The 15,647-nt window shown below is 37.0% G+C and overlaps 1 protein-coding gene across 2 annotated transcripts in view; it reads left to right on the forward strand.

Moving 5' to 3' along the window:
- LOC582468 (multidrug resistance-associated protein 5) overlaps positions 1 to 15,647 on the forward strand; it is a 62,462-nt gene that overhangs the window by 12,751 nt on the left and 34,064 nt on the right. For both annotated transcript variants that reach the window (XM_030981603.1, XM_030981604.1), the window contains exons 2-6: positions 4,925 to 5,343; positions 8,111 to 8,210; positions 12,788 to 12,937; positions 14,018 to 14,165; positions 14,522 to 14,755. In XM_030981603.1, coding sequence (XP_030837463.1) covers positions 5,025 to 5,343; positions 8,111 to 8,210; positions 12,788 to 12,937; positions 14,018 to 14,165; positions 14,522 to 14,755 — 951 coding nt within the window. In that variant the 5' untranslated portion in view covers positions 4,925 to 5,024. The remainder of the gene's footprint in view (positions 1 to 4,924; positions 5,344 to 8,110; positions 8,211 to 12,787; positions 12,938 to 14,017; positions 14,166 to 14,521; positions 14,756 to 15,647) is intronic.

A 15,647-nucleotide genomic window follows, 5' to 3' on the forward strand; every position in this document is an offset into this window, starting at 1 on the left:
ATGCAGGTGATTTGTGTAGATCTGTCCTTGCATGGCTCTCATGAGAAACCGCAGACAATATGTCATTTCTTAACAAAAATATCACGAACAAGTGAATTTCTCACTGTGGTTGTGGATGTACATTTTGTACATCTGTAGGTCCATGTACATGTACATGTACATGTAGCCTACCGTACTTCAAATGTATTCATGGATAAACATATGTTTTGCCATATATATGCATGTTTTCAGTTCACATTAATCTAAGTGCATTACAAAAAAAAAGAGAGACTCTTTCAATGTAAAAGATGTATTAAAGTCTTCCTGGATAGCTAGACTGTCCATCCAGTACATTCTCTGTGATATGTTTCAGTGGACAGATATGTTTCAGCGGACAGATATGTTTCAGTGGACAGATATGTTTCAGTGTTTGAGTACGTTCTCAGATTTCAAGAAAATCATATTTTTCTGTGTACTGTAAATACATTACGACATGTGATGGTATGAGCTCTATCATGCCTAGAAAGAGAAACTGATAACTGGGTGTCATATCTTCGTAGGGTCTCCAGGTACTTTAACCATAAAACATATCTTTACTGCTGATTTCTTTTCTTTGAATGCTACAAAGTGTTTTCTAAATGTCCCATACGACATACATGTACTATACATATATGTACATGTACATGTATGAAGAATCGCTCAAAACATGTTTTGCTCTTCATGTATAAAGTGTTCCTTGTGGCTATACTGTATTAAAAATATGGGCTTCAAATATTGCTTCTACAAAGAGATGTTGCCATTTAAATTCATGCTCAGTGAACAGCGAAACTTCTTGTCGGGTGGACTATTTAACATGGTTTACGCCCTATACAAGGGGTTTTATGTTATCCATTATTTTCTTCATATTCTTTCACCTTTTACCTAAAAAAAATACAATACAATACAATACAAAATTACCTGGCTTCCTATAGACAGAATGCCAGCTAAACTTTTTTGATGTTGAATACATACACAATAGATACAGTACACAAATTATCTTTTTCAGGTGAATGGTTCACTTTAAAGATAAAGTTGAGTTGTGGTCATGCGATTGCATTGTGAATGTTGTGAAACGATCAGAAAAGGTTGATCTTCAAGCACTGTACACAGAAAGATGTATGTGGGACAACACAAACATGTGGCATAAAAATCTGTCCTGATTTGTATGATGTTACATACATGTATGCCATATTTAAAATATTGAGGCATTTGAAGAGCCATGCTCTTCAGGGAACATGTTCTATCTGATGTTCTTCCACACTTAAATAATAGAACGATAACGCTCACAAGTTATTTTTCACCTCTTCCCAGAACTCAACTTCTCTTTAATAGACATGATGTATAGCTACAGAGTTCCCTCATCAGAACAAACTTATTTACGTCATCTGGCAGTGATCTGATGGTCTATATTTTAAAGGAAGTCTGGAAGCGGAAACCATGCAGGTGTCATAAATGCCTCTTTAAATTTTACGAGGAAAATGATTTGAATTTATTTGCTTGAGATTTTGATACTTTGCTGGTATTTGTAATCGATATGAACTCTTAAGCACTCTCTACAGTCTAACAAAGACTAAGTATTGCCATTCAAACAGCAGTCCAGCCCATGTAATAAGTTCATTTGTATGAAAGCTGAAAAATCGAGGAACAGAATGATAAGAGAAGTGTATGTAAACCCCCATAAAGATGGCAGTTACTAAAGTCGGCCTACAGTATGTTGTTATTTATTCTCTCTCTCTCTCTCTCTCTCTCTCTTTCTATCCATTCTTTTGATCTCATACATGTACTTCACTTGTATTTTTGTAAGAAACAAACTCTACTTTGTGCTCTGCATAAAGAGCACAAAGTAGAGTTTGTTTCTTACAAAAATACAAGTAATATACATACATGCAATATGGGTTTTCTCACACCCACATTATTTTCTTCTCCCATTTAAGAACTCTTGCAGGGAGATAATCTATTTGCTCGGGCTTTGACTGTCAACAACATAGCCTATCCGATATGCGTCGGGCTTTACAAGTATACTGATCGCGTTATGGAGACTGTAATCGGCGCGGGCGTCAGCCCGAGCACCTATCATCACTGGTATTCATATTCATATTCATATTATGTGTATCGTATGTGTGACGAGCGTATTCTTATGCATGATTCATAAGACTAGCCTTATTTGGTGATCGATTACTTTGATTCAACCAATCAAATATCATCTCCAGTTTCCTCATCGCTCATTGGCCTATTTTGGTCCATGCAACATAAATATTCATGCAAGAGCTTTACAAGGGGTTCATAGATTTTCTACGAACGAAACAAGGAACATGAAAGAAAATAAAACTTTTCGCATGCACCAGTGATGATAGGCGCTCGGGCTGATGCCCGCACCGATGTCAGTCTCCATAATGCGATCAGTATATTTGACATAAAGTCCGACGCATATTGGATAGGCTATCAACAACACTGTACACATTGTTTGGGATCATATTGTCTCTCAGAGAATTCAGTGTCCCTTCCCCTTTGTATTCCCTTTAATAATGACCCTCTTTTCTTAAAGATAAAGTTGGGTTCTAGGAAGAGGTGAACAATAATTTGTGAATGTTATTGTTATTATGCAAGTGTGGAAGTACATCAGATAAAAAAATGTTTCCTGAAAATCACGGCTCTTCAATTGCTTTCATTTTCTAAATTTGGCATGCACGTAACAACATAAAAATCAGGACAGATTTTTATGCCACCTGTTCGTTTAGCCCCATATACAGGTACATCTTTCTGTGTTCAGCGCTCGTAACTTTACCAAGACTGGGCCAAATTTCTTATCATTTTGATGATTCCAGAACCTTGCAGTACACACCAACACTTGTATGCTAGCTGATCAACCTTTTCTGATCGATTCCACACCGTTTCTTTCACAATGCAATTGCATGACCAGAACTCAACTTTATCTGTAAGTGGTGTTTGCAGGTAGAATGTGTCCCTTCGGGATGTGGCCACTGTTAATCTCTGAATTCATGAGAAGTATAGTTTAAAGTGGTCGTCCTAAGAAAAGGCGAGCATTATGCTTTTCTATCTTTCAAAGTCTCCTATATTGGTGATTGTGCTGTATCACTGAGTCTAATAATATTAATACTTCTATTTTGTGATATTATTTAGGTTAGGTCATTTACCAAAGCTTGGTGTATTGTGTATTGGCATGATTTAAATTTACATTTAAGTTTTAGTTATTATTTTAGAGTTTTAATTTCTGTCGTTGTTTTTCTTAATTTAGACAAAGACAAAATGCCTGAGAGCATATGTTTCTATTATTGTATGTGACATCTATAATATGATCATTTATGATGCAATATTTGAAATGCATACAATCATAGACGTCGGACCTGTGTCCACAAGGGTTTCAAATATTATAACACTGTAAATACGGATAATACCTTTAAGACCATGCTGTAGAGAGCTGGCTTGCAGTATTGGGTTTGAAAAAAAGGATGGGTTGTTTTAATTAAGGAGGCATGCATGGTCCTATCACATGATGTTACATGTAGGTAACCAATTAGAGGTCTAGTTGGAAGGAAGGGTGATGTGGTTTTGGAGAGTTTAAAGGAATCCTGTAACTTTGTCTTAGATCCTTTAGAAATATTCCTTGATTTAGCTCATGCTGCAATGATAATGTAGGTCAGTCAGGAACTCCATGACTTTTACAAGCCTGTCTGATTATCAAGATATTAAAGATAAACTCCAGTTCTGGTAAAAAAAAAAAATTAATTCTCACAGAATCAAACGAAATTTACACTGAATGTTCAAGATTACAAATAAATGACATGTGCCAAACAATTTTGGAAGAAAATGTATACTGGCTGAGTAATGAGCATAGAAAGACAAGGAAATCAAGGTAGTACTAGCCCCGACACCATGTGTGTTGTCCCATATATAGCTTTCTGTGTACAGTGCTTGTTACTTTACCAAGACTCGGTCATATTTATTATGATTTTGATGACTCCAGAACCTTGCAGTGCATACCAATACTTACATGCTACATGATCAACTGTTTCTGATCCTTTCTACACCTTTTCTTTCACAATGCAATTGCATTACCTGTACTAAAGTTTATCTTTAATGATTGGAATTACAAATTTTGAAAACCGTTCACCGAACAGTTTTCATAACACTACAGTCTATTGGGGAAAACGAGTATGGTAAAACCGGTCACTCAAAGATTTTTACTTTTTTGAGGCTCATGAACATTCAATAAGGCCATCTGTCTGCAGTGGCCATTTGCCTCTCGCTCTGATGTTGGTGGCCTTTAATAATTTTACAAATGTATATGCATATACAAAAAAAAAATCTTCTGTAAAAAAGAGTTTCAAGAACACATTCAATAAGTTTGTTGTCCATTCAAAAGGCCACCATGCAGCTTGACTCACACCTTACATCATGTATGTGGTTGTGAGCTATAACTGGCATACATGAGTCAGTAATGTTTCCCAGGATCTATTCCTTCTTCGTTTCTACCCTTCAAATATGATTACACTCACTTGAGCTTGATTAAAGGAAGCATGCAATCCTATTTCGTGCTAAGAAGAAGCTATTTTTGACTGATGGTGAGGAAACTGTGAATCAAAGTGGATCAAACAATTTACACCCGGCCATTAATGTTGCATGGAAGGAGATGATATGTTCACACCTAGTGCTGTGAAGAGCTTATTTGAAAAAATTTCCATAGATGCTGACTGAAATATCATGAACAGCTATGTAGAGAGAAAAACAAATTACAAAATATTGAAACATCGTAAATGAAGCTTCACAGGATATATAAACAAAATTATAAAATATATAAACAAAATAATAAAAGCAGCAGCAGCTGCTTATTCTGAATGTATTTTTAATGAAACTCGTGTTTTCCCCTTTACTTTTTATTTGACAGGTTTTATAAATGCTGAGTAAATAGACTAATCTCTATACCAGGGCTGAGCTTACGCCATTGTATCTCCAAAGAACTTGAACTACATGAAGGAACTTCAAATATGTCTTCCAAAGAGGAAAACAATGAGGAACAAAGTAACGGTGTAGGACTAAAGGAAGACAATGATACACCAACACCAGAAGATACAGATGGGACTATTCCTGTAATTTTTGTAGATGATACTTTGGAAGCTGATCAAGATGTGGATGAAATACCAGAAGAGGAAGAAGAACTTGATCAGATTGAAGAGGAGGATGAGGAGGAGACTGCATGTCAAGGGGATGAGGGACAGACAGAAGGAGGAGGAGGAGGAGGAGAAGATGCTATTGATGAAGAGGACGGTGGACAGGCTGATGAGATTCTGCTTGTGCCCACAAATGGTAATATTTTTTTTCATCATTTTCAGTAATTATCTGAGATTTCTCTCTCAAACTGTTCATTTTTAGTTATTAACTTAAAAGACAACATTTTACATGGCAGATAACAAAGCCTACGCACCTGCAGATTTTGGAGAAACAAATATTCCTTTTCTTTATAGCCTGGTTCCAGTATTCAAAATTTCATACTGATTAATAAGACCCCCCAAATTAAATGTTGTATTGCCCTTTAGGTGCCAAAACATGGGTCGGTCGGTCGGATATCTTTTTCTTTCTTTTTTTTTTAAACTTTTTTTATTCCCTCCTTCTTTTGGGTAATATTTCTCAGTTTTGAATAATTTAATTCATATTTTTGTATTAATCATAATTACATTTTTTTTAACTTAAAAAAAAAAAAAAAAGCCGACTGCAAATTTCAAGTTTTTTGGGTCCGTCGTAAAGGGCAATACAACATCTTTTTTGTTGCGTCTGAAGATGATAATAATAGTTGCAACATGTAGCACCATTTCCACCCGATACAAAGTAATTTGTGGGTAACCATTCGAATGAAAGTGCAGTATACAATTTTAGCAAACATTTTGAGATCAATAAATGCATCTAGGGGTCTGGGCCGGTATTCAATTCGATACTTCGAATAAGTAAGAAATTTACTGATCAAGTAAATTGTTCAGCTAAGAACTTGACTTATCTCTTATTCATATCGCATTTTAGACTTTTACATACTGTACGTAAGACAAAATCTAAGAAAAATACTTACTGATAAAAGCATTGTAACATCTCAGGTCAATCAAAAGTAATGCGCAATTTAATAATGCGTCGCAATAAATGCACACTAATATAATTGTGCGCAGGTTATGATACTTTGTTAGGAAGCCATGTGCCTGCCAATCAAGGCCTCCAAATAATTGACTCAAGTCTGGTAGGGAGCTGTCTTAAATTTAGGGTAAAATACTTTGCCAAAAGTTTGAACTGAATACCAAAATTGGCTAAGTATTTTATCTAAGCCAAAGATTTAAAAAAATACTCATATTTCAAAGTTAAGTATGAAATTGAATACTGTATCTACATGTATATAATTCTCCTCAAACTTTGGTTAAATAGTTCTAAGTCTGTTTGAAATGAGTTCGGATGAGGAGGGAGGCTGTTCCAGAATTTGGGATTGCTCAGTGGAGGACTGATTATGACATGTTTCCTTTTTGCTTTCTCACAGCTCCTTCACATTTTGCTTTCTCACAGCTCCTTCACATTTTGCCTAGATCGCTTTGGCAAGAGGTGAATAGCAGGTCACCAGGGTTAGTTGTGACAAAACATACAATTGATCATACTTGCGGATGTTCTCCAGTGATGCATCAGTTACTGCTAACCATGGACGGAAGACATATTTTTGATCAAATTATCCAATTGCTTTTGTCGTGCCACATTATGAATACTTGAACTCATTTTCAAACAGGCAGATGGCCCTGGATTTAATCAACTCATGCATTATTTCCATTTTATTTCCTTAGGCTGCATACATATAGTGTACATTGAGCTTGGTTGACATGATCAGTGTTTTTCTGCAGTCATGCTTTATAGTGGTATTCATTTAGCTTTCATAGAATGATCTACCTATTCATTAATATTTGTTTATGTGTAGTCTTAAAGGCCTATCCAATGAAAATACAACTTTATATATTTGGAGAGCTGAATGAATTTAGAATACAAATATTTCTCTTTCAGTATTGCACAAAAGCAAATTGACATCTCATTTTTCGCACCCCTCCAGATTACGGGTCAACAGGGGTCAAATTTGACGCGCAGTAAAACATAGCTGAGGCGATGAGCCGCGTTTGATTAATGCAAAGTCAATGGGAATATTCGTACTCCACATATGATGATGTTGTCAAGTCGTTAGTTTTTCGTTGACAACTTCCGATTTTCAAAGCTTTATATTTTGAGCTTCCAGAGAGCTGTTTACTCCTCTGACAGATGAAACTAAAATAGCAAACCATTGATTTTATTGTAATCTATGGCTTATAAGCTTTTTGTTGATATATATATTATATATATATATATATATATATATATATATATTTCATTTTCAACTGCAGACAGGGTCTTTAACTTTTTAACTTGGCCATGTTCATGTAAAAATGTAAGAAAAAAAATATCCCCACTGATTTCAATGTAAATGTATTTATTCAGGTATTATTTAGTTGGGGAGAAAAACATCATGTTAATTTCTAATAATAAGAATAATTCTGTTTGTAATGCTGTGAAAATAACCCTGAAATCATGGATGATAAACGAAGGAGTATTAATTTTAATGGATTTCCATAATTATATGATGTCACTTCCCATATTACTTCTTCTCATTATTTTTTACCCCATAGGTTAAGGGTTGGAATCCCAATCCAGCACTAACATCTTTTTGCAAGACAATAATCTACACTTGCCACCCTTCACCCAGGTGATGTAAATGGGTACCCGGAAGGGATAAATTCCTTGAGTGATACATGTAGAGCACCTTATCAGGGTAGCTAGGCTAAAGCCAGAGTATTAATAGGACAGTTCAGCGCTTAGAAACATCTGTATTGAGCACTCTTATCGTGATGATTATGATCTCTATATATTCAAAAAGATATATATGTACATGTACATGTATTGCACCCTACATTTTCTGCGTTCTGTTAGTTTCCCTTTTAAATATGCTTTTCTGACAAAATTGCACTTCATATTGCCAATTTGAGAATCTTGATTTCTTCTTATTTTGTATTCTTTTAACTTCTAGGTGACGCCATAGAAATGAATGAGGCACCATGCAAACCCCAAGACGGAAATGAAGAAGACATACATGTAATATCCGACGGGAAATATAAAAAGATTAAAACGTTAGTATCCCTCTTTGAGGCTGTTCACACCGCAATAAGATAGCGCGGTCTATCGTAGCACCCCCTTTTTTCTAGCGCGCGCTAGACCGTCCTCTCTCTCGTGGACCACCCCCAAGAGGTGCTCCAGTGGCATGCCGTTTTGGCTCGCCGTGGCTCGCTGTTGGGCGGACCGAAACGACCTTGTACCTTCCAAACCGCAGAGATAGCGCGGTCTACCGGTGTGAACAGCCTCTTTGATTTCTTTCAATGGTACCTGCCTATTATACAGATTTTCTTCTTTTAATTGGAATTTGAAATGAATGGAATTGAAGCAGTCAAGCAATGTTTATGACAGTGCATGTTGAATTAAACAGCTGGGTTTTTTAAAGGAAAATATGACATCACTTGCTTTTTTAAACAGTACAAAAAGTCAGAGAAACTGATCATAAAATAAGATGACTAATACAAAAAAAGTCATATGTTTATAATGATACAAGGTTTGCTGTCTAATGGAGACAGCTTGGTAACTTTCTGTAATACATGTTGTGGGCTCCCTATTCACCAGTTGTGGAGAATGGTTTTAAATATCATAAGTCTCTCATTTTTCTCTGCAAACTCTGATTTCTTGTGTCTTTGAACAATCAAATTTAGGACCAAATGATACATGTACCTGCATGTTTTTTTTTATTTGATTTGATTTATTAGTTTCTGCATCTTTTTTCTTTTTTTCATCATACATTTTCATGAACATAATATGGTTTGATACAATATTTCAAGTGTATATAATTTTATACAGATAATAAACGAAATTAAACAAATACATTGAATGCACAATTAACATACATTAGATGCAGGAGGGCTACAGAAATAAGCACAGTAGCTTGACGTGCCCGCAGCCCTCAACTTAGATACAACAATACAAATTAATTTTTTTTTTAAAAGAGTGACTTGCAGAGAAGAAAAGGAAAGGGGAGAGAAGGAGCGTTGGTAATAATACAATAAATCTCATGCATCTGCTGATTGAATTCAGGTTCATTCATGAATGGATAAACGATGCTAGGTCATGGACGATTACACATCATTGTTGAATATACAGTCATGTATACAATTGAAGTAATTTTCATTCATTTGTATACCAAAAAAGCAAGATTTTGTATTTATAAGCTTTTGTATTCAATAGCTATTCATTACAAAAAATCTTATAATAATATCCTTTTAACCATATGACAGATCAAGAGATGAATTACCAGATTTGTCATTTTTAAGCAGCTTTAGGTTATTCATTTCTGATATAAAGGGTATTATTCAGTTTCATATCAATGGAGTAAATTAAAGCAAAGACATGCACAAAATGAATTTAGAGAGCTGAATTACGTGTAGGTCAGGCTTTTAAGTGACAGTGCATGACCCGTGCTAAAGGGATACAAAGTTTGACACAACAGTGAGCAGTCTAGCCATCAAAATGCCACATTATGCAGTGTAAGGGCTCTGTCGTACAGTTGCTTGAATTCATTGCAACTGTTACTTTGTGTCAGACCGACCAAGAACATTGTTGTATTAAAGTCAATGTGATGACGACTACAAGATTAGATTATTATAAGTATTATATAAGTGGTCTGCCGGGGCTGGAACCCACAACTTTTTGCATTCCTCGTCAAGCGATTAAACCACTCGACCACGACATCTCTACCGGTATCTTGCTGTCTTACCTCTCTATAGATCTGTAATGAATGTTTGTTAATACAGTATGTACAATCCATCTTTAATCTGAGGTAACAGTACATGTACCTGGGTCTAGTTGGGTTAGGCGGAGAAATTATGCATAAAAAATGTCTTTAATTAAATAGGAACTCCCACATACATACACTTCTTCTTTTACCTGGGGTCCGTGCTGTCTTTTAATAGAGGGCAAAGTAAAGATAATCAAAATCTCTTCTTTTCTGTATTTTTGATGAGTCAAAGCTTTATATACCCCATGTACTTGATTGTGGTAGAAAGTAGAAACCACAACACAGGTTCAGAAATAGAAGGAGGATAAGAAGCAAGGAGAAAAGGATGACATTTAATCACAACCTCGGACCAAGTTTAACCTTCCTATGTGAAAAATAAAAAAACGGCCTAAAAAAACCCTCCATCTGGCAGGCCGAGGGCGATGAGTTGTCCAAAAATAGAACACACACAAAAAACAGGTTAGTGTCACACTCTTCTTCAGTGGCCAGATGTTTAAAATTAAATCTCTTTCTGATGCAGACACATACATGTATACACGTATATGTAAGGTGGTCTGCAACTGGCCAACCTCAGACCAATAACTTAGTGCACAGATCGATGGACTTTGAAAAGTTACCTCCTCATTCCATTCATATTGGTGCTCTGGCGACAGTTGCTCCAGGCTCTTACTTGATCAAAAGTGTAGGGTTTAGGGTCAAGTTGAGGGTAACGATTGGGTTTTAGGTAATTTTTAGGATTAGGGTTAGTGAAAGTTATATTTGAGTCCAGGTTTTGGGGTTTTTCCATTCAATGCATACTGCCAAATTTGTTATGCTGCCAAAATTGCTTGAGACATCATAATTGGATTTGGGGTTGCTCAGAGCCTACTGGAGATCGAAGGAGAGTGTCCAGTTTGGTTTTTGAGAAGGTTTTTTAGGGTTAGGGTCAGGGTGGATGTTATGGTTTTTTATAATATTGCATCAGTTGGAAATTTGAAGACGCACAATTTATCAGTCTGAGCAGTTGATGCCAGAGCACGCGTCATGAATACAGTCCTAGGTCAATATCATACTATTTTTTGTTCTTTTACATGTCTCTCAATGCATGTTCACCTACTTTTTTCCTAGAGAATTCTGGAAATCTTCCAAGATATTCTTTTTCTGGAGTGGAATAAATTAGATTGAAAATCTAGAGGTTAAGACTTCGAGTGATCTTATATAAATCTCCCCAAACAGCTGACTCTATATCTCTATGTTCATGTGTTGACATGCATATCAAGAAATCCGAGGGTACATCGATGGCATGAGCCTGCTGTGTTTGCGGTTTGGGCAGAGCACTATGGGAATTTCAAAATTAAATTTGAAGTTTTTATTCTCTGTGCTCTTTGGAACAGACAAAATGTTGCACAACAGGTATCTTTAGTGGCAAATTTGGTAACCCCCTGCCTCCATAGGCCTGTTTTCATCAGCTCGCGATTGCCAAATATCCCGCTATTTGAACTTCCCCGATCGCAAATTATCCAGCTAATTTGCGTCATCATCAGCCCGCAGTTGCAATTAGCAATATTTAATCGAGTTAATCATCCCACGATATCTTGGGCTAGTTTGCAAAATATCCCGATATTTTTCTTGTGCGTCTTCACCAGCCCAAAGACTCGCACTATGCGGGAACGCTGAGCAAAATATCTTGAGCTAATTTCTCGAGCTTTGAGTTTCAAGGTCAAGTCTCCTTCTGATGAAGACGCGATTTGTATACTTTGGGTTTATTTCCCAAATCAGAAATAGCGGGCTATTTGGCAATCTCGAGCTGATGAAGTCAGGCTTCATGAACAGGATGCTCCTGAATTCATCAAGGATGTGACCACAGGAATCACAACATCAATGCATTGTTAAAGAACCTTTGTTGGCATTGGATCTAATGAGCATGAGCTTCACAATAGGTCCACCTACCTCATGTTGAGAGAGGCATTAGAAGTGGTTGAATGTTGATACGCCATGCAAAGTTACTTGAGGAGAGTCTGAGATTGGTTGGTACACTGCACCCAACCCTAACTCGATATCAGCATGAATTTTCATGACTTAAGAACTGCCTTACCTGTTTAAGAACTTGTATTTATCATTATTGCATGGTTTCAAAGGTTGCTTATTGATATACTGTAACCATTCATAAGATGAATATCTGAATGGTGTCATAATTCCCTATATTAACATACATGTATATATATATATATATATTTCCAATTCGATTCCAAACTCTAAACTCATCTTTTCAAATACCAGTAGGCATATCAATAGTACTAAAGGATATAAGTGATGTTGTAATTTTTTCTCTTTTTAAGAACTCGATTGTTTCCTTATACATGTATGCTTCTGTTTACTCATCTTCCTTTAATGATCTTGTTATATTTTATAAGTATATTGTACAGTGCATTGAAATGTCAACAGACATGAAATGCGTTTTAAAAGAACAAAGTATTATTATTATTATATTATTATGATGTTTCTTAAAGCAAAGAGGAAATCAAGATATTGGTATACAGTGGGTTAAAGAGAAGGTTGAGTTCTGGGAAGAGGTGAAAAATGATTTGTGAGCGTTATCATGGTTATTATGCAAGTGTGGAAGAATATCAGATAAGACTGTTCCCTGAAAAGCATGGCTCTTCAAATGCCTTCTAAATATGTCATGTAACTTTTATACCAAGGCTTGGCCAAATTTCTTATCATTTTGATGATTCCAGAACCTTGCAATACACACAAATTCTTATATGCTAGATGATCAACCTTTTCTGATCGATTCCACACCGTTTCTTTCACAATGCAATCGCATGACCAGAACCCAACTTCATCTTTAAAGGGATCTGTATAATTTGTATCTTTCTTTTAATACAGGAAGCACATCATGGATGATGCGTCCATCATCTCAAAGTTCTACCAGCACTGGCTCAACTTTCTGTTTTACAAAGCATGGAAACGTGGCTTGAAACCTGATGATCTCTTTCCCTGTTCACCTCACGAGAGTGCTAGCCTGAACCACAATAGGTAAAGAGAGACGACTGAGATCAGTTCATTAATTATCTTATCTAATTGTTTAAAAACATACTCTAATGCTCTTTCACAGGTTTCTTTTTCTTCTTCTATAAAGGGGCAAATTATTTTTTACAGTACACAGATAATAATAAGGGTAAACTGCTCAAGTAGATGTCATTTTAAGATGTAGTTTGTTTTTGGATGTACCTTTCATTGTTTGAGAGATATTTCCCTCTGGTAATGCCTACCCCCCAGGGGGGTCACTCCCAACATGACTGGCTACGTACCCGCGTCCAGAACAAGTGGCAAAAGGGCGTCTTTTTCAGCTATACGGCGGCGTTGACGTTTTCCTTAAAAAGGGGTGTTTCTCAAGCACTGATCGCACAAAAACCAAAAAAGGGTACCTTTTCAGGATCACAGGTTTCAACATTTTCTTTAAAAAGGGTCATTTTAGAAAAAGTGCGATACGCCATTAGGGTCCATTTCAGATGTTGATGGATGCGGGTGGGTAGCATTTGTGTATGAGAGTGACCTTCCTGGGGCCTACCCCTCATTGCCTTATATTTTCTTGATCTTATGAATTTGTGTACTTGTTTTGCCATTTAATACTAGAAAATATTTCTGTCTGCAATTTTGTTTAGACAATATGAATTTCCATCATGCAGTAATGCCAGTAACAAGAAATCACCATCAAATAATTCTATTTAATTGGATTAGCTACTTAATCTATTTTATCTATTTCCTATTTCCCCCTTCCCTTTTGCTCTTTCTCTCTTTCTTTCTCTTCCTTTCTCTTCCTTTTTTCCTCTTTCTATCTCTCTCACCCATCTCCTCTTTCTCTTCTAAATCATTCTCTCCTACAATATATATGTATCTTCCTTTCTCTTCCTCCATCTCTTTCCTCCTCTTTTTATCTTTCTCTCTCTCTTCCTATCTCTCTCTTCCTCTTTCTCTCTCCCACTCTTTCTCTCTCTTCCTCTCTCCCTCCCACTCTCTCTCTCTCTCTCTCTTCCTCTCTCTCTCTCTCTCTCTCTCCCACTCTCTCACTCTCTCTCTCTCTCTCTCTCTCTCTTGCAAACTACCCACTCATAGGTTTTCCCAGCTGTGGGACCAGGAGGTTGCCATGAGAGGGCCTAAGATGGCATCAGTGGGCTTGGTTATATTCAGATTCCTGATCTGGAGGGTGCTATTTGGCAGTGTGACGATGCTGGTGGCCCTCATCGTGTCTCTCTTTTCGTCTGTGAGTACTTGCAACTTGGCGCACAATGTTTGGCACAATTTTAATTATGGTGGTGAAGATGAACATGATGACAACAACGATGATGATGAAGATGTTGATGATGATAGTGATGATGAATGATAACGATGATGATCATGGTAATGATAATGATGATGATGATGGTGATGGTGATGATGATGATGATGATGGTGATTCTGACCATGATGACGGCAATGATGATGATGGTGATAGTGATGAAGATGATGATGATGATTGTAATGATGATACAATGTAGTTATGATGGTGATTATGGAGGGGATAACGATTGGCAGTATAATCATCATTAATTTATCTTTTACTTTTTATCATTATTCCAGGCCTTTGTTGTGCGTCGACTCCTGGAATATGTCCAACAAACCGAGAAAGATACCCAATATGGACTGCTCTGGGTGCTTGGGCTGTTGCTATGTCAGTTAACCCAGGTCACTCTACTCTCCTATCAGTTCTACCTCAATACCCGGACTGGGACTAGGCTCCGTGCTGCTGTGGTTTCAACCATCTACCGAAGGGCCATCAGCGTAAGGACCCTAAAGGGCAAATCAGCCGGGGAGGTGAGCGCTATTTCAATCAGGGTGGATGTGGGACGTACACGTCATCCTCTCCCTTGAAGAGTTGTGTTCCAGAAGAATAATACATGAGATGAATGAATTCACAGGAAATTTGTATTTACATTTGTCTGCCGCCAATGGAAGAAGTTGAAGTCTACATTTCCATGTATATCGTATGATAATTGAGGGTAATGTTTTGTGATCTAATACTTTACTTGTTCTTGTGTCATCCTCAATCACATTATTGAATATTGCCTTCCCTGTATCAAGTGTGCAGCTTAAACAGTGCTCATAATTCAATGCACACTTGGGGGCATATATAACTAGCAAGTTTCTAGTAAGGATATATTGACTGCTTTGAGAGGCATAGTGGTTTCTATAGGGTCAAGGGAAACTCACAACCTGCTATGACCCCAAGGCGCTTGCGCCGCGGGGTCATAGCAGGTTGTGAGTTTCCCGAGACCCTATAGAAACAACTATGCCTCGAATATTAAAAGCAGTCAATATATATTTTATATACCGAAAAAAAGGAAAATGTTGACTCACCCATTTTTGCCTCTTTATTGACAAAAAATTGGAAACAAAAAACCCCAGTATTTTGCGATCGAGACTAGTACACAAAATGGCGATCGGTCGTCTGCGCTGCGTGGATTGGTAGATTCGTCGCCTGAATGCAGCGACCAAAATCGAATTGCACTCAAACACCGTTAACGCAGTGGCGGATCCAGGGGTGGGCCAATAGGGCGGGCCGCGGCCGTTTCGGCCCACCCCTGGATCGCGGCCCGCCCTATTGGCGGCGCAAAAAAAATTGAGAAGGAAAAAAGAGCCGGAAGAAAAGAAGAAGAAAAACAAAAGGGAAAAAAGGAGAAGATAAAAGAAAAGAGAAGAAAAGAGA

This window comes from Strongylocentrotus purpuratus, unplaced genomic scaffold (assembly GCF_000002235.5).
Source record: "Strongylocentrotus purpuratus isolate Spur 01 unplaced genomic scaffold, Spur_5.0 spur5_scaffold_12, whole genome shotgun sequence".
Classification (NCBI taxonomy): Eukaryota; Metazoa; Echinodermata; class Echinoidea; order Camarodonta; family Strongylocentrotidae; genus Strongylocentrotus; species Strongylocentrotus purpuratus.